Here is a 25993-nt window from a genome sequence, read left to right as displayed (position 1 = left end):
CAATTACCACTGAGGCTGTGAGGACCCTAGGAGATAACAGAGGGAAGACAAATGCAGTGTTCATGCTCATTGCTGTTTATTGAAACAAAAGAATCAGAAGAAGATCAGAATGAAGACAATAATAAAAAGCAGAAGCAGAAGTACAAGAAGAATAAAGAAAGAAAGGGAAAGAATTGTAGGAAGGAAAAACTTGTAGAAGTAGAGGGTGGAGAGTGCGAAGAGGTGGAGTATGATGGGCAGTCCGATCTTTTCCATCTGGGCTTTCAGACAATGGGATATGTCGTGGAAAGCTTCTTTAAACACCAGAAGAAATTCAGGATAAAGCTCAAAAAGAGCAGGCAATCGATAGGGGTTGAAAATCCACTCAGTAGGCCACGGAAAGACTCTAAGAAGGTTGATAGTTCTGTCGCTGGATGTTGTAGGTGTCCTACGTGAAGGCAATCGACATCTGGATGGCTGTGTGTCTGCTCTTTGTGTTCGCTGCCTTGCTGGAGTATGCTGCTGTAAATTTTGTTTCTCGTCAGCATAAAGAATTCATACGACTTCGAAGAAGAAGGCAGAGGCGCCAACGCATGGTGAGTACAACTAGGGAGGGGCCCACTGCCTTTCTCCTTTGGACTCCTTCCTCCCTACTCCTCCTCCCCACAAACCGAGACCCACCCCAGGGCTGCAAGGACTAGATAGGCAATCAGAAACCCTGGATTCATACGGGCGCAGTGGCTCACGCCTGTAATCCCAGCACTTTGGGAGGCCCAGGTGGGTGGATCATCTGTGGTCGGGAGTTTGAGACCAGCCTGGTCAACATGGAGAAGCCCTGTCTCTACTAAAAAGACAAAATTAGCCGGGTGTGGTAGTGCGTGCCTGTAATCCCAGCATGCCTGTAATCCCAGCATGCCTGTAATCCCAGCTACTCGGGAGGCTGAGGCAGGAGAATCACTTGAACCCAGGAGGCGGAGTTTGCGGTGAGCCAAGATTGAACCATTGCACTCCAGCCTGGTCAACAAGAGCAAAACTCCTTCTCAGAAAAAAATAAAAAAAGAAAGAAAGAAACCCTGGATTCTAGTACTAAGCTGGTCACTGTTTAGCTAAGTACTTTAATCTCTTTGATTCTGTTTCCTTATTTGTCCAATGGGACATCTGTAAGTCAGTATAGTAGACTGATTAAGGGCATGGGCACAGTGCTTGACATAGAATAAGCACTGAAGATGTTAGCTAGTAGTAGAACCTTACCAAGTTAGCTAATAAGAGATTGCTTTGCCAGGCACGGTGGCTCACGCCTGTAATCCCAGCACTTTGGGAGGCCAACGCGGGTGGATCACAAGGTTAGGAGTTCGAGACCAGCCTGACCAACATGGTGAAACCCTGTCTCTACTAAAAATACAAAAATTAGCCGGGTATGGTGGCGGGCACCTGTAATCCCAGCTACTCAGGAGGCTGAGGCAGGAGAATCGCTTGAACCTGGGAGGTGGAGGTTGCAGTGAGCTGAGATCACAGCACTGCACTCCAGCCTGGGCAACAAAGTGAGACTCCGTCTCAAAAAATAAGTAAATAAATAAATAAATACATAAAAAAAGATTGCTTTGAGAAGTAGTAATTGCTCCCCCACAACCGGGAGAAAGGTAGCCCAGGTTATCATACACTAATTGGTGGTTAAGAATTCAACAGTCAGGCATTGGTGCCTTTCTAGGGGAGCATTATAAAAGGACCCCCATAACTAAGTTGGAATTGAGAAACCACCACTTGCCTGTTCTGACTGTTGGATTTCTTCTTCTTGATCTTCATTGGGTGCATTAGAGTTGTTGGGCTTCAGTTGTTGTTCTCCCTCACTCTTTTCTGTTAACCTCATTTCTTCTACAGTAAAGTGATCACCTGGGGAAATATAAAAGAATCTTGTCGTCATGACAACAGAGGCAGTTTACCCCCAATTGCCCAGACAATAGGTGCTAGGTAAGTTGTCATGACAACAGAGGTGCCTGGGCCAGCCTCACAGATGCAAGTGTCCAATTATGAGCAAAGCTGAAAGGCTTGCTGAGCTACATAGTGGTTGCTTAACCATTAGAGACACAGAGTTCTGGTCTGTCTTCAGCTCTGACTCCATGTTTTCTGTCTAATCTGGAGGCTCTAAAGCCAGAGAGGCAAGAGCATAATGACCTCTGGGGGATGGGAAACAATGCTGTGAACCCACTGTTAAAATCCTGACTCTAGCTTGTCTGGGCCACACTAGCACAAGGAATGTTCTCTCCTCCTAACACACCACCTCCCACCTCAGCTGCTCCAGGGGCACCCCTACCATATGTCCGCACTAAAAATATCTCACAAACTGCCTCTTTGGTTTCATGTCCCTTGCTAAGGTCCCTTTCTGCTGAGGGCAGGGCTCCTGTCTCATCTAGTGGTTTGAATTTATCAGTCCCTACCCTTTAGTCCTTTAGTTGATCCCTGGGCAGTACGCCCTCTAGTGGACTAATCCACAACTACATGTCCTCGAGTAGGACTCATTCTTCAAGAAACCTTAAAGCATTTCCTAACCCATACCAAGGGTTAGAAAAATATATGTATACACCTAGCAGAAGGGCAAGAAAAAAGGACACTCCATTTTCTTTTTTCTTTTTTTGAGACGGAGTCTCTCTCTGTCGCCCAGGCTGGAGTGCAGTGGCGCGATCTGGGCTCACTGCAAGCTCCGCCTCCCGGGTTCACGCCATTCTCCTGCCTCAGCCTCCTGAGTAGCTGGGACTACAGGCGCCCGCCACCACGCCCGGCTAATTTTCTGTATTTTTAGTAGAGACGGGGTTTCACCGTGTTAGCCAGGATGGTCTCGATCTCCTGACCTCGTGATCCGCCCGCCTTGGCCTCGCAAAGTGCTGAGATTACAGGTGTGAGCCACCGCACCCGGCCAGGACACTCCATTTTCTAAGCTAACTGTCCCCACCCCCTCTTTAGCTGTGTCGAACAAATCTGCCTGCAGGTACCAAAATCTTATCTTTATAGGAGTTTTGATCTTGGTGCCTTCTCAATGCCTACCTTGGAAAAAAAAAAGCAGACTGCCAACCAATCCAGAGTCCTTTCACCAGCTAAGTTGCCTGTATGGATGTCCCAGCAACAAAAAGGCTGCCATTGTTACTGTAGAGCTATTCCAGGTTGACTCTAGTCCCACCTCCTTTCCTGAACTCCTGCAACCCGCAACTGCCTGCAGCCTGTCCCCTCCTGCTCATACATATAGGCTGATCCTGAGCTCATAATGGAGTCTGTCATGACCAGTGCTCAATTATTACAAAGTTACAACAGCAGCCTGGGCCTTGCTTAGGACTCTGGGGCCTGCCTAAAAGTGGGCTGAGGCTTATTATTAACGTGAATAAAACTGAAAATCAAACCCGTGCCATTCGTCATGTCCTTTTTTGAGTCTTCTAAAGTCACTGTTATCCCAGGACCTGTAGCAGGTATTTTGGAGGCACCAAGCAGGCTGAAAAAATTGATGGAGAGTTCATCCATTTCTAGAACCTCTGTCCGGGCCCCACTGTTCCAGCTAGGGAAAAAGAATTCTTCAGTCTGAGAGGGCAGGGAGAAAATCCATGTGATCTCCAGGGAACCCTTAGCCAAGAGTCAGTTAGGAGTGTTCTAGAAACCAGCCAGCCATTCACGTCTTTTCTTCCCAACTCTCTCCTCAACCAACAACTCCATAGCATGGTGGCCCCCTTTCATGTCACTGCCTAAAGTGGTTTACTTTTTACCCATGCGATCCTACACTGTCTTCCCGGCTAGTCCATAAGCTTCCCCAGGAAAGGGAAGCTCTTTTTCATCTCCTCAGCAGGCCTTAGCACCAGGCTCTGGCCACAGCAGTCATGTAACCCAGCTCACCAACTTTTACAGGCTGATTGGAGAGGACTGTTTTTCAAACTGGACAGAGCAAAAGCTTTGCCATGATCAATAGAATAACTTGATAACTGGAAGAAATTTCAAAATACTGCCCAGTCCTCTCAAGGGCTTGGTCCCAGAACCCTGCCCACCTCTCTTCATCCTCCAGCACCTTCTTCATTCCCCATTCTCTAATCTCTTTTTTTCTAGCCCCTCTCACTTCAATACAAATCACTCTTTCCCATCTCCACACTTTACCTCCTACACTGTGCATTCCCTCCTTAGCATGGTTTTGAGATATCTTCCCTCTCTAGCTTCTCAGTCCTTCTCCCCTATAGATAGCCAGGGAAAAAAAAAGTTCTATTTTAATAGGCACGTAAGCCACAAAGTGGTATTTAAGGCTCCAATGTTCCTTTCCAGCACACACACACACACCCCACACACACACAAACACCCCTCAGAATTTGGCCTAAATAGAGAATAACCAAATGCAGGATGCCCCACCCCTGGATTTCAAGCCACTCATCTTTGCTCCTCCAGCTACAACAGGTGCAATATGTTAAAGTCACAAAAAGCCAAGAGCAGCTTACTCTATTGGTCATATTTTCTCTCCCGTGTGAAATGGCTTTTTCCAGCCTGGGAAATGTGTCCAAATAACTCCCTTTAGATTTACTATGATTGGAGAAAAGGGAAAATAATTAGATCTATAGAAACAGAAATAGCAGTTGGATCCAACTTTCCCCTTCAGAGCTTTTTTGCCAACATCCTTTGCTTACATCCTTTAGCCGGGGTAGGGCTCAGGGGATCAGGGTGAGTACTGGGGAACAGGGTTATCTGAGGGACCCTGAACTGGAAATCAAGGGAGAAAACCATTTTACTTACTCCCCTCATTTTAAAATTATTGCAAAATATTTTGTTTGCCTCTGGTTCTTCACCTCGAATATGGGTCCAGCACAACCTCCCTTGTCAGAATAGTGTAAAAATGAATTACAGAGTACATGTGAGGTGAATCAAGGCCTGTCTTTATAATGACAGGTCAGTTTCTAGACATGTCATTATCGAGGGTTACTAGGACCTACACCACCAACATCTCATACACAAAGCCACTTTTCTTTTTCTTTTTTTCTTTTTTTTTTTTTTGAGACGGAGTCTCGCTCTGTCACCCAGGCTAGAGTGCAACAGCGCAATCTCTGCTCACTGCAACCTCCACCTCCCGGGTTCAAGTGATTCTTCTGCCTCAGCCTACTGAGTAGCTGGGATTACAGGTGCCCGCCACCACGCCTGGCTAATTTTTGTATTTTTAGTAGAGAAGGGGTTTCACCATATTGGTCAGGCTGGTCTCGAACACCTGACTTCGTGATCCGCCGGCATCAGCCTCTCAAAGTGTTGGGATTACAGGTGTGAGCCACCGTGCCTGGCAAAGCCACTTTTCAGTGTGTTGCCATAGCTGCAGAGGTCCCATCATAAAGACCCCGTGGTGTCCCTCTAACTGAGAGGGACAGAGTGTTTAAAATCTACTTTATCCACATTTTGTATATATCTATGTCATACCTATACAATACACACATATCTTTCTCTTATAATTTTTAGTAAATACCTCAGGTAGCCACAGAACGACCGACTCTTCCTGATTTTCCTTGTACTTCCCCAGTTTCAGCCCTGAAAGACCCAAGTCTTAGGAACCCCTTCCGTTCTGTACAAACCGAGTTTGCATCGTCCTCCAAGAGGCCATTGCACTTCAGGTGATTTCTTAGATACCTGAAACTTTGACTCTAAAACCATGAATACTTTAAGAAATTACCACCATCTTTGAAGGAAGCATTTCTCAACTCTGTCCTTTAGAAGTAAATAAAATTAGGCTTGTTAGGGTTGCATATAAAATAAGACTAAATAGGCTGTGAATGGGGGCCTGAGGGCCTCATATAAGTAAAGCTCTCTCTATTGACACTCAGAGGTTTTGGTTTTCTCTCTCTCTCTCTCTCAACTTTATCTTTCTGTCCCTACTTCCTGGCTCCCAGCTGCGTTTAGCTACTAAAGGTTGTCAGCTAACTATTGGAAAATGGACTTTCGGCAGTCTGCTGCGTCACTTAGTGCTTATATAAAATTTACCCCTCACTGGGCATGTGTTTATCATACTGCATGCTTTATATATGAATGAAATATGCCTTGGGTAATAAAAATTACTCTGGATATACTGACCCCTATGTCAAATCTGCTGATTTGCAGAGTAGCACACGTATCTGCAATAGAGTGATCAGCTTTATCCTAATTTGGATAACTCATTGGGTTATTTAAAAGTTTTTGAATTTTCAGTTTTAAGTTGAGATACATTTTCAAAGATACGATACAAAAGGGGAATGAATTCCGAAGCTTTTGAAAGTCATTAAAGTCAAGTTTACTAAGACTGAATATCTCAGCTTCACTATCTAATAGTTTTGTTGTTTTGTTTATTACCAGTCAGAGATAACTTGACATTGAGACGTCCTCTCACAGTGGCTGGCACTTCACTGGATTTTAGATAGCTCTAAATGATGTTTTGCATTTTACATGGGTAGCTTAGAGCCTATCTGCCATGGACTCATAACATACACTATATATAGCACGTATAGCTGCTTAGCATACATCTATCTCATGAGTAGTGTTGTGACCATAAAAAGCATGCAGTGGGCCTGTGTACCCAAGGCACCTTGTCTGCATAACATCCCCTATGAGATATTGGTGGGTGGTCTGTTCTCTATCCCTCTGCCTTTGAGCTTTGACCTCAAATTCTGCCTTTTCTTCCTTGTAATTCCAGGAGGAAGATATCATCCAAGAAAGTCGTTTCTATTTCCGTGGCTATGGCTTGGGCCACTGCCTGCAGGCAAGAGATGGAGGTCCAATGGAAGGTTCTGGCATTTATAGTCCCCAACCTCCAGCCCCTCTTCTAAGGGAAGGAGAAACCACGCGGAAACTCTACGTGGACCAAGCCAAGAGAATTGACACCATCTCCCGGGCTGTCTTCCCTTTCACTTTCCTCATCTTCAATATCTTCTACTGGGTTGTCTATAAAGTGCTACGGTCAGAAGATATCCACCAGGCTCTGTAAATAGGGCGGGAGCTATAGAGTCCTGCTGCTGGCCTCCTGCTTCCTCCTGGGTGGGCTTTCTCCCTCAATTAGACTCCATTAGGGGCTTGGACAGTTCCTTCCTGATCTCCCACTCAGAACTTCAAATACCAGTCCCAAAGCTATGTGGGCCTATACTGCATGGTGCCGATGGTGGCTGTACTTATAAAGATGGCTTATCTACCCTAGTCCATATTTTCTCCATACTTTCCCATTTCTCATGAGACTAAGGTTTGGCCACATTCCTGGGGCCAGGATGACCTTCTGCCCTTGCTGGAGCCTCCCTGTTTTCCCATACTCCAGTGGAGAGTATTCAGAACACTGCTGCTAGATTCCAGCATTTGTCATCTTAATCTGCACCACTTCTCCCCCTGCCACCTCCCACCCAGAGCCTGGCCATTACTCTGCCCTCTGTCCCTCCTGCTGCAGATTCAAATGGTGAGTTTCTCCTATCCACAAGTGCTGCCCTGTGGGGCCTAGTCAGGTTTCCTTGAAGTGAGAGGAAGGCAAAGCCGCAAGTTCCCCACCTCTCGAGAGGGTTGGAACAGTCATAGGCTGCACTGGGCTAGCGACTATATGGCCCAACAGAGAGGTGTTCAAGTCTCTTGGGAAGCCCCACACTTTGTCTTTATCCCTTTTCCTATTGCGCTTGTCTGCTCTTTCCTGTTCACTGAGATACTCCACTTGTCTGTCTCTTAGTTTTGAGGAGAGCGTTCTGAGCTGACCAGGGTAGCTGGTTCAGAAATTACTGTCAGAATTGGGGCAGAGACTTTGGGTTCTCAAAAAGACTAACCTTCCAGATCCACCTGAGCATTCTGGTCTCAGAAATATTCGTTCCGTTCCCTAATTAACTAGCATGGTGGCAGGATCTGTTGGACAGCTGGGGAGTGTAAAAAGAGAAAAATACTTGTTCTTTAAGAAACTTACTTTATGATGCTAGAAAACTTTTGAGAAAGGTGAGATCCAAGGTAGTGGAACCCAGGAGGAGTAGAATAGAGAAACTATTTGCAGAGTGTCTTTTGTTGGCTGGGCTTTCATTTGTTTCTTCTTTCTCACCAAAGTCTCTATTTTCCAGGGCCCTTCATTTCCAACCTGGTCTTTCACCTCCTTTTGGTGAGCAAATAAAGGTGCCACTGCAACCTTGGTAAGGATAGAATGTGCTTCAAGTTTGCTGGGGAGGAACTAGGCATGTAGAAGACCCCTATACTAGATCAACATTGATTTGACCAACATCAGGGTACCAGTTGTAGAAGTTAAAGAGCCATAATTCAGAGTTGTTTCTTCACTCTTCTTGCTCCATAAGGAGAAGCAGTGAGCAGGTGTAGCAGTCAGTTGAAGCTACCAGAAATGTCCAAATAGAGAGAGTTGCTGTGGAAGAGCCCACTTCAGGCCTGACATACCACTGGGACATGGGGAAGCATGTGCCTGGCACACTGAGACCTTTGAAGTGACCAACTGTGAGCAACTGAAATAGGAGAGATTAAAGTGTGGGACTGACACTGGAAGAAAGAAGTGATCAAATGATCTCTTAGACATCTTGTCCTTTTCTCTGGACCTAGAATAATTAAGCACATAAGTCCAGTCTCTCTCTCTGCTTCTCTCTTTCTCTCTCTCTTTTTCTCTCTTCCTCCTTCCCTCCCTCCCTCCATATGGTGATCCAAATTGAAAGTCAATAAATCCAGTGGCCAAAGCTAATCCTATAATCAAACCAAGAGCTTGACTTTGTCTTTATCCCTTTTCCTATTGCGCTTGTCTGCTCTTTCCTGTTCACTGAGCTACTCCTCTTGTCTGTCTCTTAGTTTTGAGGAGAGCATTCTGAGCTGACCAGGGTAGCTGGTCCAGAAATTATTTTTATTGGCAATATTATAACTCTGGTGCCAAGGAGATTTAAAACAAAATAACTGGCATAAGGGAGCAGATTGAATTGAGAAGGGCAGAAAACCCCTGTTTTCCTATTTCTGCCCAGGTAGTGCCAATCAATGAGAGGCCACAAGCAATACTCCTTTGAAAGGAGCAGAGAGCATCTCTTTGATACTCTCCATGGAGGGGCTGGGGTGTCAGGCTGCTGCAGCCCGAAGGCGGGGGTAGCGGGGAGGGTGGACTATGGAGATGAGCTTATTGCACAGAGCTCTACTTGTTATAGATCTTGTCCAGATGGGCCAACTGCACAAATCTGCCCTGTTGGAAGTCTCAAGAACAATGCCCTGGAGACAGCTACAGCACTGAGCAATAGAGCCTGCCCAACTGGGACTCAGATCAGGGCATCAGCTGGTGCTGGGAGCCAAAGAAGCCAAAGTACCAACCAACATAATAGCCCACAGGAGCACACAAAGCCACTCAGAGGCAATGCCAGGTGGAAGGTATTATTCCTCCCCATTGGAGCCCCCAAGAAGGGAAGGGAGATGCATGGTGTCAGAATCAGGTGCAGATGACTTTCATTTTCCTCACCCTTCCCACATATGTACAGGAGCTGGGAAATACTGGATCTCACTGGGAGCATCTGTCACCCAGCAATCTCTCAATCATACAATAAAAATTGAACCCTTCTTACCACAGTGAATCGGCAGGAGATCACAGGAGGCTCACTTGGAGGTTGCTTCCATTTATCATCATTCTTATAGTACTTATCCCTCCAGAGACCACACTACCTTCTGCCTAGATCACATCTGAAGTGATGTTGAGATTTAAAACAGCATTTTTTAAAGAGGAAAAACTTCCTACATAAATAAAGTATTTTGGGTGTTTTCATTAATTCATTTTTAATATTTAATGCCACCTAAATATTTTATACATATATTTTTCCAGGGAAACAGCTTTATGTATTCAGTTGTTGTTAAGGCTATCAGTGCCTCCATCTTCCCTTCGGTTTGCTCTGCTCTCTGGAAAACCAGTGGTCTGTCATCTTTTATTGCCTCATTCTACAACCACAGCCTCTTGTTCTCCCAGAATTCACAGGCAAAGCAAAAAGAGCTTTCTACATGGAAGAAAGGTAGTGAAGAAAATTTATTCCTTTAGCTTTCTCCCATAAGCATTTTTCCCTACCTGTCACCAAAGAATGGGCATGCTTCTAGTTGAAAGGTTAACTTGACTCTTGAAGTTATTTTCTCTTTTCACTGGGCCATGCAACTATCTCAACTTTGTCCAGAACATATCACCTCCTGGGAATCTTCCTGTGTGTTCCCACTTGCCTCTCTGCACTCTCAATGGAATATTATTATCTTATCATTTCTTGCTATCAAAATCTTAAATTTCATTTCACTATGTTAGGATTAATGGTCTTCCTAGGCTGTGCTGCTAATGAAAGACAAATCAACCAAGCATGGGAACCACCAGGGAATTAGGAAGCCAGGTAGCATTATCATCTGCTCAATGGAGGAAATGTAGAATAAGCTCTTTGACGGCAAGGACTGTGTCTTATACAACTTCTTTTTTTTTTTTTTTTTTGTAGAGACAGGGTCTCACTCTGTTGCCCAGGCTGGTCTTGAACCCCTGAGCTCAAGGGATCCTTCCCCCTTGGCCTTCCAAAGTGCTGGGATTACATGGGTGAGCCACCATGCCTGACAATTATACAACTTTTTAGCTCACATAGCTCCTGGTACCTAGCAACACTCAGTAGGTACATGTAGAATGATAGTGTGACTTCCTATTCTGTTTGCTGTATACTACATTCATTCTCTTTCTGTGAACTTATTGGTCACAGAAAAAATAGACCAAGAAGAGATTTTATAAAACCAGATAGAGTTCACACACACACACATGCATGCATACATACCACACACACAAACTGCTCTTTGGGTGTAACAGAACCAAAGCTAAGAAGACAACAGAACCAAAGCTAAGAAGACAGCAGAACCTTGTAAATTGTATCCCTGAATTAAGAATGACAATGTTCTCAAGCATACAACTTCCTAAACACACTGCACATGCTCACTTCCCGAGGGTAAGGAGGGCACTGTGCATGCAGGCAGCCCACCCTAAGGGAAGAATCACGGGAAAGGGGCACAAGACACCGGAGGTGGGCCAGCCTATAAAGGCCTAGGATCATGGTTAAACGGGGCACTTGTTCTTCAAGTCGCCCACTTGGATCTCTTCAAAGTGCACTTTCCTTTATTTCCTGCTCTAAAGCTTTTTAATAAACTTCCACTCCTGCTCTGAAAAAAAATGGTAATGTTCTGATTAAACATTAGTAATATTCCAAATCTGAAGACTAGTATCAAGCTATATTTCAAAAACCAATCACCCGATAAAAGCCCTGGCAGTGACTAGTGAGTACAGTAGCAGGGATTTGGGCCTCTGCATGCTCCACACATTGTTCTCACTGGAAAGCCAGTCATCTCTGAGGGGATAGCAATTAAGCTGGTCTTCTCAGCTCACACTCTTCGCTACATGATGAGACTTCACAACTAGGATAATGTGTACAGTCTATGAACTTGGGCTGGTGGTATCAGAACAGCTTGTTAGGAAATCCTAGAAGGGCATCTGAGCCAGGGGCTTTCTCCCTCACAAAGCATTCTCTTCATGGAAGGATGATGAAGTAAATCTTATATCAGGGAGCCACCTGAAGAAGTCACATGAGAACTCAGCTATTGTCACTCTGCCTGTGTAGCTCTGTTTTTCTTAGTCTCTGCTTTCACCATGAGGCTTTCTACAAATATCCTGGTTGCACTATACCGTATGGGGCATTACCAAGGAAGTACATGCTCTCACTATCAATTTTATGGAATAGGGCAAATTCGTACCATCATCTAAATTCAGGGAACATTTAGCCTTACAGAGCTGGATCGAGAAAAATGCACACATATTTAATAGCTTCTATTCATGACAGTGTAGTGATTACTGGTGGCTTTGGTACCAGACAGAGCCTGGGTTTGAATTACAATTCCAGCACTTACTAAATATGGGTTCTTGGACAAATGACTTCACCTCCCTCAGTCTCAGTTTCCTCCTCTAAAGGGACATTTGAAGGCTCTGAAATATCCAGCATGCAGTAACTATGTGGCCTTGAGTAAATCATCAAATTTTTCTGTGCTTCAGTTTTTGCATCTGTTAAATGAAAGCAATAACAATACCCACCTCATAGGGTTGTTGTGGGAATTAAATGAGATAATGCAGCACGCCTGTAGTCCCAGCACTTTGAGAGACTGATGCAGGAGAATTGCTTGAGGCTAGGAGTTCAATACCAGCCTGGGGAACATAGCGAGATCCTGTCTCTACAAAAAAAATGTAAAAATTAGCTGGGCATGGTGGTGCACATCTGTAGTCCTAGCTACGTGGGAGGCTGAGGTGGGAGGATTGCTTGAGCCCAGGAGTTTGAGGTTACAGTGAGCTGTGATTGCACCACTGTACTCTAGCCTGAGTGACAGAGCGAGACCCTGACTCAAAAAAAAAAAAAAAAAAAAAAAGAGAGAAAGCAAGAGATAATGCAGGTAAAGTGCTTTTTTGTTTGTTTGTTTGTTTTGTTTTGTTTTTTTGAGACGGAGTCTCGCTCTGTCGCCCAGGCTGGAGTGCAGTGGCGTGATCTCGGCTCACTACAAGCTCCGCCTCCTGGGTTCACGCCATTCTCCTGCCTCAGCCTCCTGAGTAGCTGGGACTACAGGCACCTGCCACCACGCCCAGCTAATTTTTTTGTATTTTTAGTAGAGATGGGGTTTCACCGTGTTAGCCAGGATGGTCTCGATCTCCTGACCTCGTGATCCGCCCGCCTCAGCCTCCCAAAGTGCTGGGATTACAGGCGTGAGCCACTGCGCCCGGCTGGTAAAGTGCTTAAATCAGTGCTTGGCAAATAGTAAGTGCTCAATTAAAATTAGATTTTACATGACCAGACTACATCATCATAATCTCTCTTCAAATTCCATGCTGTGAGTCTCACTTGCTAAGCCCACAAAAAGGGTCAAGCTAAAATCACTTCTCTTTATATTTTGTTTCTCAACTGACACTAGGTTCTTCCTGCTGGCATAAAACGTGTTTAAAAACTATACAACCACAGAAAATGGCTTAATCTCTCTTAGCCTCAGCTTTTTCAGGTTCAGGGAAGAAGAGGAAGAAGGAAAAGGAGGAGGGAGAGGGGGAGGAGAAAAAGAAAAAGAGGAAGAAGTGAGTCTCCCATCCAAAAGAAAAAATGAGACAAACTACTCTCCATTGGACCTTGAATTTCTCTCCATTGACCTAATTGACCTATTGCCATCCTTTTATTCACCACCAAGTTTCTTTTTTCTTTTTTCTTTTTTTTTTTGAGATGGAGTCTCTCTCTGTTGCCCAGGCTGGAATGCAGTGGCGTGATCTCAGCTCACTGCAGCCTGTGCCTCCCAGGTTCAAGAGATTCTCCTGCCTCAGCCTCCCAAGTAGCTGGGACTACAGGTGTGTGCCACCATGCCCGCCTAATTTTTGTATTTTTAGTAGAAACGAGGTTTTGCCATGTTGATCAGGCTGGTCTCGAACTCCTGACCTCAAGTGATCTACCTGCCTCTGCCTCCCAAAGTGCTGGGATTACAAGTGTGAGCCACCACACCCGGCCCAAGTTTCTTAAAAGAAATGTCCTTACTAGCCATTTCCACATTGTCACTTCTACCATTTACTTCTTCACACACTGTAATCTATCTTCTGCCTTCTTCCCCCTACCCACCCCTCAAATGCTTTTCCCATGTTCCTCATACTACCTTCTTTTTTTTTTTTTTTTTTTTGAGACGGAGTCTTGCTCTGTTGCCCAGGCTGGAGTGCAGTGGCCCGATCTCAGCTCACTGCAAGCTCCACCTCCTGGGTTCACGCCATTCTCCTGCCTCAGCCTCCTGAGTAGCTGGGACTACAGGCGCCTGCCACCACGCCTGGCTAATGTTTTGTATTTTTTAGTAGAGACAGGGTTTCACCATATTAGCCAGGACGGTCTCGATCTCCTGACCTTGTGATCCATCTGCCTCGGCCTCCCAAAGTACTGGGATTACAGGCGTGAGCCACCATGCCCGGCCTCCTCATACTACCTTCTTAATCGCCATGTCAAGTCACACTTTTCTGCCCTAATCTTCCGTGATTTCTCTGTAACATTTGTCAGAGTTGTCACACCTTCTTTGAGATTCTCTTCTCCCATGGATTTCATTCTCTAATTTCCTCTCTTGACCCTCTGCCATACCTTCTTATGTGTTCTTATTCTCCAGGATTTAATCTCCTGATCTCACTTCTCCTCACCACACGCCTACTGCTTGGCTGTTCTTCACTGTTTCCATGGTTGTGATAACCTATGTGCTGATGATTCTTACATTTCTGACTTCATCCCACGGGTACCTCAAGAGCCAAAAAATGGCTGGGCGTGGTGGCTCACGCCTGTAATCCCAGCACTTTGGGAGGCCGAGGCAGGCGGATCACCTGAGGTCAGGAGTTCTAAACCAGCCTGGCCAACATGGTAAAACCCCGTCTCTACTTAAAATACAAAAATTAGCCGGGCGTGGTGGCAGGCGCCTGTAATCCCAGCTACTCAGGGGGCCGAGGCAGGAGACTCACTTGAACCCGGGAGGCGGAGGTTGCAGTGAGCCGAGATCGCTCCATCGCACTCCAGTGTGGGGGACAAGATCGCAACTTCATCTCAAAAAAAAAAAAAAGAAAAGCCAAAAAACTCACAACCTCCTTCAAACTTTCTCTGCCACTCTGTCCTTCAATCTTCCTAATCTTGATGAATCATCTAAGCCAGGAACTTGGGAGTCATCCTTGAAAACTAGTTCCTCCACAGCCCTCAGATAAAATCAGTTACCAAGTCCTGCTGTGTTTACCATTCAAATATTTCTGAATTTCCTGCCTCCTTCTCTATACTCCCTGACTTCATCTTGGTTCAATCTTTGACTCCAGTGTGGTTTCCTATCCTCCACACTATTGCCAATTTGACCTTTCTAAAACAGTCTATTTATGACACTTCCTTGCTTTGAATCCTTCAACGGCTCCCTATTGCCTCAGGAAAAAGCCCAAGTAGCTTAAGTTGGCCTACCAGAAATTTTCTTCTCTGGGTCCTGCCAGTGACTCCAGCCTCTTCTCTCATCACTCCCCTCACTCCACTAAATGCACCCTTAATTTGGCCATGCTGATCCACCCACAGATCCCTGAACCCAGCAACCCGGATCCTGTCTAATGCTCTGTGCCTTTGCACATGCTGTTCCTTAGCCTTTCAACGCCTTCCCTTGACCACCTGAGGTACTTCTACTCATCTGTCAAGGCTCTCGCCAGATATCATGTTTTCTGTGAGGCATTCTCAAACTGCTATGACCCTAACATCCAGATAGATTTAGGTTATCTGATAATGCCCTGTACATAGCTCTATATTTGTACTTGTAAGATTACTGTTCTTTTGTCTATTTCCCTCACAGATAAATGAGTTTGAGGTCAGGGATTATAAGGTATTTATCTTTGTATTCCCCATACCAAGCTTATAGCAAGAAATGAATTAGTGTTTACTATGTAAGTTTTTAAAAGTAATGAGTACTGTCGTTCAAAAAAATTTTTAACCACCCAATTGCTGTGCTAGTTCTCACTAACTATACTTTCTTTGCAAGGGTCGTGTCATGAAGTACTACACTATCAAGGTAACAAGTATCTTTGTGTTTTTTTTTTCCCCCCTTTTCAAAGCTCTTAAGTGCCATGTCATCCTCAAAGCAAACTTGAGGTAAGATAACCAGGTATCCATGTAAGAGGTGAGGAAATGAGGCTCAGAGACCTTAAGGGACTTACCCAAAGTTACCTATTTCTCAGTACAGTACAATAATTTATCTATTTGGCAAAGGATTTTCAAAGTCATTTTCAAGGAGTCCTAGGGTTTCATGGGAAGGGAAAGAAGGACAGGCAGCCATACCCATCCCCCACACACATATACAGAGGTTTCAATCTGCATAACTCCACTCTCAGTTTATATACTTGCTTTACCATAATATTTTCTTTGGAGTGAGGCGAGAGGATGAGAAGAGTTTACTGCTTCTTTAAAAAATTTGAAAATCAAAACTGCATCATCTGTAACTTTCAGTTTAAGCCATTTAACAGGTCAAGGGATGTTTCATCTGTATTATTTGGCAATATTATAGAAAGATCATTTTTTGAGAATAGGCTAAAGTCAAGGGCTATGATGATAAAGGAATCTAACAACTGGGCATCTTTCTGACTCTAAGCCCCTCTTCAAGTTATCAACCTACAGAAGTCCTGAATACTTGTCACCCTCCCTCCCCTTATACTTACTAACAATGCCTGGCTAATGACCTCAGTCTTATCAGTCCTCAGTTTAATGCTAATTCTTAACTACTTCAGACAATGAGAATCATTGTTACAAAGACAGCCCTGACCATCAGAAGGGCAAGAATGCTTAAGACAATTGGCCACAGCAACACATTTGCTATCTTGACTGTATTTAACTCTCACCAATATGCCCATGCAGAGAAATAAACAGTTGGCTCTTTTAGAAAACAAATGTCTCATGGGATTTCCCATAAGACAACTGGCTCAACAGATAACAATGTCTTAGAATTTTAGAACCTGGCGGCTGAGCGCAGTGGCTCACGCCTGTAATCCCAACACTTTGGAAGGCCGAAGCAGGCAGATCACGAGGTCAGGAGATCGAGACCATCCTGGCTAACACGGTGAAACCCCATCTCTACTAAAAATATAAAAAATTAGCTGGGCGTGGTGGCGGGCACCTGTAGTCCCAGGTACTTGGGAGGCTGAGGCAGGAGAATGGCATGAACCTGGGAGGCGGAGCTTGCAGTGAGCCGAGATCGCGCCACTGCACTCCAGCCTGGGTGACAGAGCAAGACTCTGTCTCAAAAAAAAAAAAAAAAAAAAAGAATTTTAGAACCTGGCACAGCAGAGCTAGAAGGGCCTTCCCAGATCATTTAGTCTAGTCTGCTCATCAGACAACATGGGGATACTGTGGGCTTGACTGGGCAAAGCTCAGGCCCTCAGTGTAGTCCCCCTTTTTTCTCAACTTAGTTGAAGCTGTGAAAGGAAAGAATAGAACAGGAAGCAAAAGATTAGAGTGTGTCATCATTTATTAGCTCCAGAGGCTCACTTCTGGGATGGCTCTGACTTATAGACAGCAACAGATTGAAGGCCAAAGGTAATCTGCATGGGAGAAAACTGTTTCCGTGATGAACATTCAGTTCCCAACCTCTGCCCTGTTCATCTGTTGACGACACTCATATTAGATATTCACAGTCCCCACAGAAACGGGATATAGCAAAAATCTTGGCAACAGTTACAATACTATTACAGGTGTGACATGGTCATGCCAAGCTCCAAATAGCAGAAATTCAGGATTTCCTTCACCAGGGTTTCTTTGTGAATTTGTTAATCCCTTAGACTTATACTTCTTTTAGTCTTTGCCTAGCAGAAACACAACCTGTTATCATCATTTAATTGGCCTAAGCTTCAGGTTGGTCTATTAAGGAAGGAGACAATATAGTTTCTCGTGAATGTGTTGTTATTCTTCTATGAAATATACTTCACTGATTTTGGAGTTAACCCTTCCTGTCCCATCTCATTAGGATGTCAAATTCCAGGTGTATGAACTGTCTTCACCCAAGGCTACCTAACAGGCACAAATAATGAATCATGGAAGTTAATCTCATTTGTCTCCATCTGCTACATATAGTCTCTCTCCCTAACATCCTGGTGGTGGATTCATGTTTAGGGTAAAGGATTCAAGGGGGAAAGAGAGGGTCAAAACTGATGACTATATCTTTAAAGTGTCACTGATACCATGTATGATGTTACTCTTCAGCCAAGAGATATCCAGTTAGGACTTCAGCTACAAAATAGTATCCATTTCTTTCCTTCACCCTTCTTTGGGAGTGGGGGGTGTGAAGGGGTGAACATGCACTGGCTCTCTGATGTCTTAATTTGCTACCCCCTAATTAGCTGGGAACTGAATCTGAGATGAAAAAACCATACCCTGGCATTAAGGGCTACCCCAGGGTGAGTGGGTGTCCTCTGATTATCTTTGGAAGGTTTCTTGGAGTTGCATTCTTATTTCAGCCCCCCTCAAAGTGCAAGGCAGTGCCTCTATTTTTAATGAGAAATCCAATTGTTTCTCCTGTCATTCCTTGAGTTTTTCCATGCTGCTTCACTCAAGAGGTGCACCTTGGTGGCCTGTTTGCCTTAGTAAGCCCAACCTAATAAGGTTAAGGAATGGCTGATGCCTAAACACCCTTCCAGATATTCACCACCCTGCCATTTAGCCTCCTCACAGAAAGGTAACAGTCTAGTGTAAACTGATGTAATTATCCATCCTCTGAGTCTCACTGAGTCCCCAGTTTTACACATGGTCCTGAAATTGAGGTCTTTTGCAGGCTCCAGTACCCTGAAAAGTCTCCATCACAGAGCCCAGGTAAAGCAAAGCCCTTCACTAGAAATTTGAAGTCACAAAGTGAGTGATAAGTGTAAGGGGTTCACTCAGTTGTGAGCACCATCAAGGTAAGAAAAAAGTCTCCATCTGTAGCTATGAGCACAGCACTTGGAACAATGGAGGTGGGCAATAAATGCTAGCCCAAGGAACAACTACAAATGTCGAAGTAAGTGTATTTGGCCATACTGCCAAATTTCTCTGGTTGGAAGGATCAATGAATAAGTTTTCTTGTGTTTTTGGAGGAGGGAGTGGTGGAGGAAACAGAAAGGAAGAGAACATGAGTCTACAAGATCACTGGGAGGCCGGGTTTAGGGTAAGCTGAGGTTGGAGTTCTCTGGGTTTTGTTTGATCATTTTTTGCTTTCTTCTGTTTGTTTTGTCAGAAGGCAGGGTTCTCTCATGATTTTTTTTATATCCCTAATTAAAAACTTTTAAAGATTTCCCTTTGCACAGAAGTGTAAGATTAATCCTTCAGTTGGCTACTAATATTGCCTTATCTCCCTTGGATTTATTCACAAATGTTTGTGGAGTGCCTAACACAATATGCCAGGCACTGTGCTAAATACACAGATACATGGTGAAGAAGAAACATAACTCCTGCCCTCAGAGGGCTGATATTCTGGCAGGGGAAACAAACTTAGATAGAGACATTTAAGAAGTGACCAGAAGGAAAAGTAAGATGGAAAGAAGCAAGAAGGACCAGGAAGGCAAAGGAGAAGGAAGATGTTAGAGGTAGGAGAGTTTCCAAGAGGGGAGTGATGTAACAGATTTGCATTTGCAAAAAAATTCTGGCTGCAGAGTGGAGAATAAATTGTAGGGAGACATGAGTAGGTCATCAGGTGAAAATAGTGGTGTCTTAGAAAGGGGAAAGTAATGGGTGCTATGGGAACATAAAGCAAGAGTACTTAATCTGGCCTGGAGATCAGGGAAGGCCTCCCTGAGGAAGTGACATTTAAGTGAGTTTTGAAGACTGGGTTAGCTGTGGTGAGGAACATGACGGGGTGAAGACTGAAGAGAGTCTATGTCATACAACTTTCTGCCTTCACGAAGGCAGGCCTCATTTTTACTAACAATTTGGTTCTAGCCTGGAATGCCTGGTATCTTTTTTTCCCTAGCCAAATTGTGTCTATCTTTCTATAGCCCTCTCAAACTCCATTTTCTCTGATGATGACCAGATATGACTACTCTTGTTTCTAAACTCTTATTCTATGTCTGTCACTTAGGATTTAAAGTCATACTATTTGGTATTGTGACTTAAGGTTACACGTTTACAAACTTCTTGTAAGTTCCTTCAATTTACAAGCTGTCTTGTATTACTTTGGCATCACCCAGAGTACCTAGCCCAGTGATAGGCACATGAGGTATTCAATGAAAGAATGAATGAATGAATGAGGCACTAGAGTCCCTGCAAGCCTCCTTTGGTAGTTCACTATTATCTGTGAAGCTGACAATGAAAGGGGTCTGCTTTCCCTATAAGATTTGTACTAAGTACTTGGATATACAGACCCAAGATCTGAAATTGACAACTCCTTCCCTCTGGTCACTGATTCTCACCCCCTTGCAATCCTGCCCACCCCTACCCACCACCTTCTATTGTTTCTTCTGTCTTCTGGTTCTCAGCCAGGATGAGAAAATGGTCTAGCTGTCCTCAGAGACTTACGCCAGCCTGGACTGCTCTGCAGTGCCATGAAGGGCCAGGACTTTTGTTTACAGCTGGGAGCATGGTGAGGTGGTGAGCACAGCTGACAGCCCCACTCTGGAGCAAACATCAATCTTCCTCTGTCCTCTCGGCCAAGTTTCACAGACCAGCTCTATTGAAAGCTGGCTGTACCGGCCTGGGTCTCATTGACGTCCCACCCAGAACTCTGGCCTGGGAGCAGCGGGGTGAATCTCAGCTTTGTACCTTTTAGGAACTGCCCTTGCTCCCTTCTCTGTCCCCAGTTTCAAACCATTTTATCTCAACCTCAGAACCTTGAGAGAACATGTGCTCTGAGTTCCCCATGCCCTAAACAGTGCCCCACCTCTCCAACCATATCTGCTCACTCCCAGCAGTGTACAAACTCCGTCATTTGCTTAGTTACACAGTGAAAACACAACAAAGAATGAACAAAACCACATAGTTTTCAATGGGTACTCTATGGAACCCGCCTTTCCAAGCAGGTTCAGGCTGGACCTGGAACAGTCAGGTTCCAAGTCCTTGAAAGTGTGTGTGTGTGTGTGTGTGTGTGTGTGTGTGTGTGTGTGTGATCTTTGCCTTCAGGCTGTGTGTGTGTGTGTGTGTGTGTGTGATCTTTGCCTTCAGGCAGCTTTCCCATTGTTTTATTGTTGTTGTTTTTGTTGTTGATTTTTGTGTATGGTGAGAGACAGGGATCCACTCCACTGTTTTAAAAACTGCAGGTCAGCTGGGCGTGATGGCTCACACCTGTAATCCCAGCACTTTGAGAGGCCAAGGCGGGCGGATCACCTGAAGTCAGGAGTTCAAGACCAGCCTGCCCAACATGGCGAAACCCTGTCTCTACTAAAAATACAAAAAGTTAGCTGGGCGTGGTGGCGGGCGCCTGTAATCCCAGCTACTCGGGAGGCTGACGAAGGAGAATCGCTTGAACCCAGGAGGCGGAGGTTGCAGTTAGCTGAGATACACCACTGCACTCTAGCCTGGGCGATAAGAGTGAAACTCCGTCTCAAAAACAAAAAACAAAGAAACAAAACAAAAACCTGCAAGTCAGATGGGGCCCAGAGCCTTCCAAGAATACCCTGAGGTCCTGAGTGAGGGCCTCTTTGCCACATATTCTGCTCCCTGGTGTCCTCTGTCATTAGCAGCTTTGTCTTCTCCAGCACTCACCTGGGGTGAGAATGAAGCCCCATTACACTCCAAGTTCCATCTCCTGCCCCAATATTCCCTTTGCCTGTGCTTCTCTTCCTGCTGGCTAACAGTTTTTGCCAATTAGCTGAGGTCTGTTTCCATGGTTTTCAAGCTCCCTCCACTCTCAGTCGCCCAAGGGATATGATATACTTCTTTCACCAATAGTGGTTCATTACAGCAAGACTTACTTGTGGGGTTTGGTGGAGGGGGACTACAGGCAGAAGGATATTTCCCTTCTAGAAGACCTAATCAGAATTTTTGGCAAAGACGCTTTTTCAATCTAAAATGCCCCCCTCCCTAGATTTTTACAGGGTATGTATCTACTAAAGGGTGTACATTCTACCCAACCCCTTGGTTAATAAGTACTCTTCTAAAGAGAAACCCATGTGCATTCTCTTACTCAGGACTGATGAAGCACTTTAAAACATTTTTTGTCTTTTTAAATGTTTTATTATGGAAAACTTCAAAAATACACAAAAGTAGGAAAAACAGTATAATAAACTCCCACGTAACAAGCATTAAGCTTCAACAATTTAGATGCAGCACTTTAACTACTACTGGTTTGTCATCTTTAATAATATGACAGCTTATATTTTCAAAAGGCATAGTTTTTATCATTCCCAGTGTAACGGGGACTGTAGGTGGAGGTTAGAAGCATAAGCAAACTTAACTCTGGAAAAATGACTCAAGGCATCCTCTTGAAGCAGTGCTCAGATTGTAGGACTCAGCATACACTGGAGGAAAGCGGTCCTCATTTCTGTGGGTTGGTATGTAGCATGGATGACTTTATATGATCATTCCAAGTGAAGTCTGTGGCTCAGGAAACCACAAATTTTGGTAAATTGTATGCTAAACTATTAACTCAGGAAGGGGACAACAAGGAATTATGTGAGAGTCTGGCATCCCAAGGTCATCCAAGGACATTATTGATTAGGTTCAGGATCTCAGTGTTTTGGGTCATTTGAAGAAGTAATCTCTTTCTGTCAAATGGGTAGGTCAGTGTCGGGGTGGGGATTTGTCAAAGGAGGAGAGAGGAACTAGAAGAAGACAGATACCCCTAAAAGGATAAAACTTTCCCGTGACTATTTTCATCTTTGCCCTGGTCTCACAGGCTAGCAAACTAGATTGATTCAGACTACATTCCTGGACTGGCTTTACAAAATTCCTATGGAATGAGGCAGGTATAAATAGATGGAAAAACATCCTTATTAAAGAAATACCATTTGCTTAGCTGAAATATTAGGTTTTATTTTTAACCTTTACATTAATCAAACGTTATTCAAAAAAATCCAATAAGCTCGTCAGAATCAAAATTTTAAAATACCAAATTAACCTTAGAATAGACCAATTTTATCTACTACCCAGAAACCATGGGAAAACACTGGTGTCTCTCTCCACCCTCCAGAACAGACTGACTGCTACCTTCCAGACCTAGGAAGGCTCTCTTAGTCATGAGGTAAGACAGGGCCAGCAGAAAATGTTGGGCAGGTTACACCCTCCCCAAGGGTGCCCAACTAATAAGGTAGAGTCCAGGCTGAAATTCATTCTTCAGCTGCTCTGATGAGGTTGCAACAGCCTACAGAAAGAAAAGTTATTTTTCTCATTGTTCCACTGGAATGGGCCCTTCTCTACAATTTGTCTGCCCCCCAGGTGGCATGCTTTTCTAATTAGCACAAAAGCAATGTATGAGCTAATGGTGGCCTTGAAAATTAACACAGGGTTCTCAGAGCCATTGCCTGTCCTTTGAAGGCTGGGACCATAAATATTCTCTGTCTGGCCTTGGGCCTTGGAGCCAAACAAACATTGACCTAAGCTATTTTTCCATTCCAGTTGAAACAGACTGTGAAGACAGCGGTTCAGCTATACATTCAAAAGAGGAGTAATTCCCATTTTCTGAGGACCCACTAGTAAGTGGAGGTGGGAGGGGAGTATTCACATTTGAGGGAGTAGCATGACATAATGGGAAAAAGCCTGGGCTTGGTCTGCCATTTACTTGCTGAGCAACTTGGGGTATTTATTCTCTGGGCTTCACTGAGGATTTGCTAAGATAACAGATGTAAAAAGCTGGGCACAGTGCTGTGTGGCACACAGGAGGCATTCAGTTCCTATGCCTTTTTCTGCTACCACCCTGACTCCAAAGTTAATTCACACTGTTCACATGCATAAAGCATAAGGATGTAAGAGTAAAGCATAAGAGTAAAGCATAAGGATGGGTATACTAGACAGAATGTTAGAGCAAGAGTCAGGAGATGTGGGTCCCAGTGCCAGACATATCCCCTATCACACTACCTTGGGTAAGTTACTTCCCTCTCCCAACCCCATCAATAAAACAGGAGAACACCCCTAGCTCTGATGCTGAAAGAAAAAAGCAGACGAGATCACTTTTCTCGGGCATCTGCCATGAGATATGCACCGTGTTAGGCCCTTTTGTATACCTTATATCCTCTAAATCAGCACTGTCCAGTAGAACTTTCTGTGGTGGTGGAAATGTTCTGTATCTGCACTGTCTAATATGGTAGCCACTAACTGTAAGTAGCTATCGAGGCCCTGGAATGAGACTAGTGCAACTGAGGATCTACATTTTTAAATTTTACTGCATTTAAATTTAAACAGTCACATATGACTAATGGCTACAGTATTGGATAGTGTGGCTCTAAGATTATGAAATAGAAATATTTGTTCCTATTTAATATGTGACACTGAGGCTTAGAAAAGTTAAATAACTTAAAGTCACTTAACAAGTAAATAACTAAACCAGATTCAAAGCCAAAAAGTAGAAAGCTTAGTAAAATAATATGGGCAGATATGCCAGGAATTATCCGGGCTCCACTATTTACAAGTTATATGACCAAAGATAAATAACTACACACTGCAGAATTCACTTTCATTCTCTATAAAATAATGATGATTTCACCCAATTTGCAGGCCTATTGTTGAGATTAATGGGTGTATAGAGTGTGTGGCCCATAACAGGTTTTCAACAACTGTTTCCTCACCACCTTGATAACTTCAACACACATAGAAGAGATTCAGACATATGGCTGGGTGCAGTGGCTCACGCCTGTAATCCCAGCACTTTGGGAGGCGAGGCGGGTGGATCACCTGAGGTCAGGAGTTTGAGACCAGCCTGGCCAACATGGTGAAACCCCATCTGTACTAAAAATAGAAATATTAGCCGGGCGTGGTGGCACATGCCTGTAATCCCAGCTACTCGGGAGGCTGAGGCGGGAGAATTGCTTGAACCAGGGTTGGGGTTGGGAGGAGGGGAGGGCGGAGATTGCAGTGAGCTGAGATTGCAGTGAGCTGAGATCGCGCCACTTCACTCCAGCCTGGGCGACAGAGAGAAATTCCGTTAAAAAAAAAAAAAAAAAGAGATTTAGACATAAATAAAAAAGGCAACTGCAGAGTAAAGAGAACATTATTTGGGGAATTAAAAAACAAGAAAGAAAACATTTAGAAGCCTTGATGTGATATCCTATTATAGAATGGAGATGAGGAAGGGTATGAGAATGAAACATCGAAATATTTCCACTTACTTGGTTTGCTTTCCTGCACTCTTCTTGACACTCCAGTCAACATTAGCCAAAGCAGGGAACAAGATATTTCTAATGTATTTTGAGGCTTGGAAAGACAAGTCATCACGGTTAAACAACAGAGTACTATTAGGGGCTTGGGCTAGAGGCAGGTGAAGTTCAAATCCTGGTTCCCATACTTGTTGCGTACACTAAGAAAATAATTTGACATCTCCACACATTAGTTTTTAATCTGTAAAATAGGACTGATAATATGGAGGGTGTCTGAAAACATATACTGTGCATCATTTATTATTTTGCTTTACATTCTGTAGCACCCTCTAGTGGTGTGTACAAAAATATGCATTGCATTTCTACTCTCCAAAGCAGTGGCTCTCAAACTTCAGTGTGTGCTGGAATCACTGGGATAGTTTGTAATAACACAGATTACCAAACCCCACCCTGCGAACTTCTGATTCATTAAGTTTGAGGTGGGACCTGAGAATCCGAATTTCTGACAACTTTTCAGGTGACGCTGATGTTTCTGGTACATCCAGGAAACACACCTTGGGAACCACTGCTCTAAAAAAATCCCTCCTGTGTGGTGTACAAGTATATAAGATAGATAATTGAAAGGGGTATGATTTTTGTTGTTTGACTTTGATCTAGTAGTGCTCATCTAATAAGGACTTGGTGATGAATAAAAAAATCGACGTGAACGATATAACACAGCATCTAAAATACAGAAAGCATACAAAAAACTGAGGATCACAGAACATAAATCATTTACCCAGGGTACTGAGACTAGTAAGTGGTGGAATGAGGTTTACAATTAGGTCTCTTTATCTTACTCCAAAGACACAATAAAGTTTACCAATACCACTACAGAAAATAGGGTGCAAAAACACATATCTGATACAAATTTCAAGAGAAAAGGAAAATCAGTTTTCAATACCAGGGTCCAAGTTTTACTGATGAGTTCTTATCTATCTTTACTGATGGAACAGCTATCTGTATTTTCAGTTTGGGTGAGTTGCGAGCATTTGAAAAGGTGAGGAAAAAGGGTTAGGATCTTCAGCATCAGTGCTTGGGTCATTCATTAACTCTTTGATTAAACAAGGCAAGGAAAAAAGAAGAGAGGGATGGAGAGGGGCCTTTTTTTTTTTTTAATCCAAGGAGAAAAGGAAAGAAATGAGCAAAATTATTTGGATCTTGGGCCACAGTCCCCTGCTTACTAGTGCTATCTACAGAAGTTGATTTTATTTTTTCCTAGGAATGAACGATATCCATGATGCCTATAGA

The 25993-nt window shown here is 44.0% G+C and overlaps 1 protein-coding gene across 7 annotated transcripts; it reads right to left on the bottom strand.

Moving 5' to 3' along the window:
• Positions 1-59: 59 nt before the first annotated feature.
• TMEM31 (transmembrane protein 31) lies at positions 60-25969 on the bottom strand. Of its 7 annotated transcripts, none has more exons than XM_054544902.2 (6): positions 5171-5293; positions 4440-4521; positions 4108-4181; positions 3375-3543; positions 1745-1869; positions 60-498 (listed from the first exon to the last, which is right to left on the bottom strand). In XM_054544902.2, the coding sequence occupies exons 4-6, from the start codon at positions 3484-3486 to the stop codon at positions 94-96; spliced, it is 642 nt and encodes a 213-aa protein (XP_054400877.1). In that variant the 5' UTR covers positions 3487-3543; positions 4108-4181; positions 4440-4521; positions 5171-5293; the 3' UTR covers positions 60-93. The 7 variants fall into 7 exon arrangements, with proteins under 7 accessions (XP_054400877.1, XP_054400874.1, XP_054400876.1 ...); XM_054544899.2 differs by having other exon boundaries at positions 60-501; positions 3369-3520; positions 5171-5286; XM_054544901.2 differs by having other exon boundaries at positions 60-501; positions 3375-3520; positions 5171-5286.
• Between the last annotated feature and the right edge of the window lie 24 nt (positions 25970-25993).

Source organism: Pongo abelii, chromosome X (assembly GCF_028885655.2).
Source record: "Pongo abelii isolate AG06213 chromosome X, NHGRI_mPonAbe1-v2.0_pri, whole genome shotgun sequence".
NCBI lineage: Eukaryota > Metazoa > Chordata > Mammalia > Primates > Hominidae > Pongo > Pongo abelii.
This window is presented reverse-complemented; position numbering and strand designations above follow the sequence as displayed.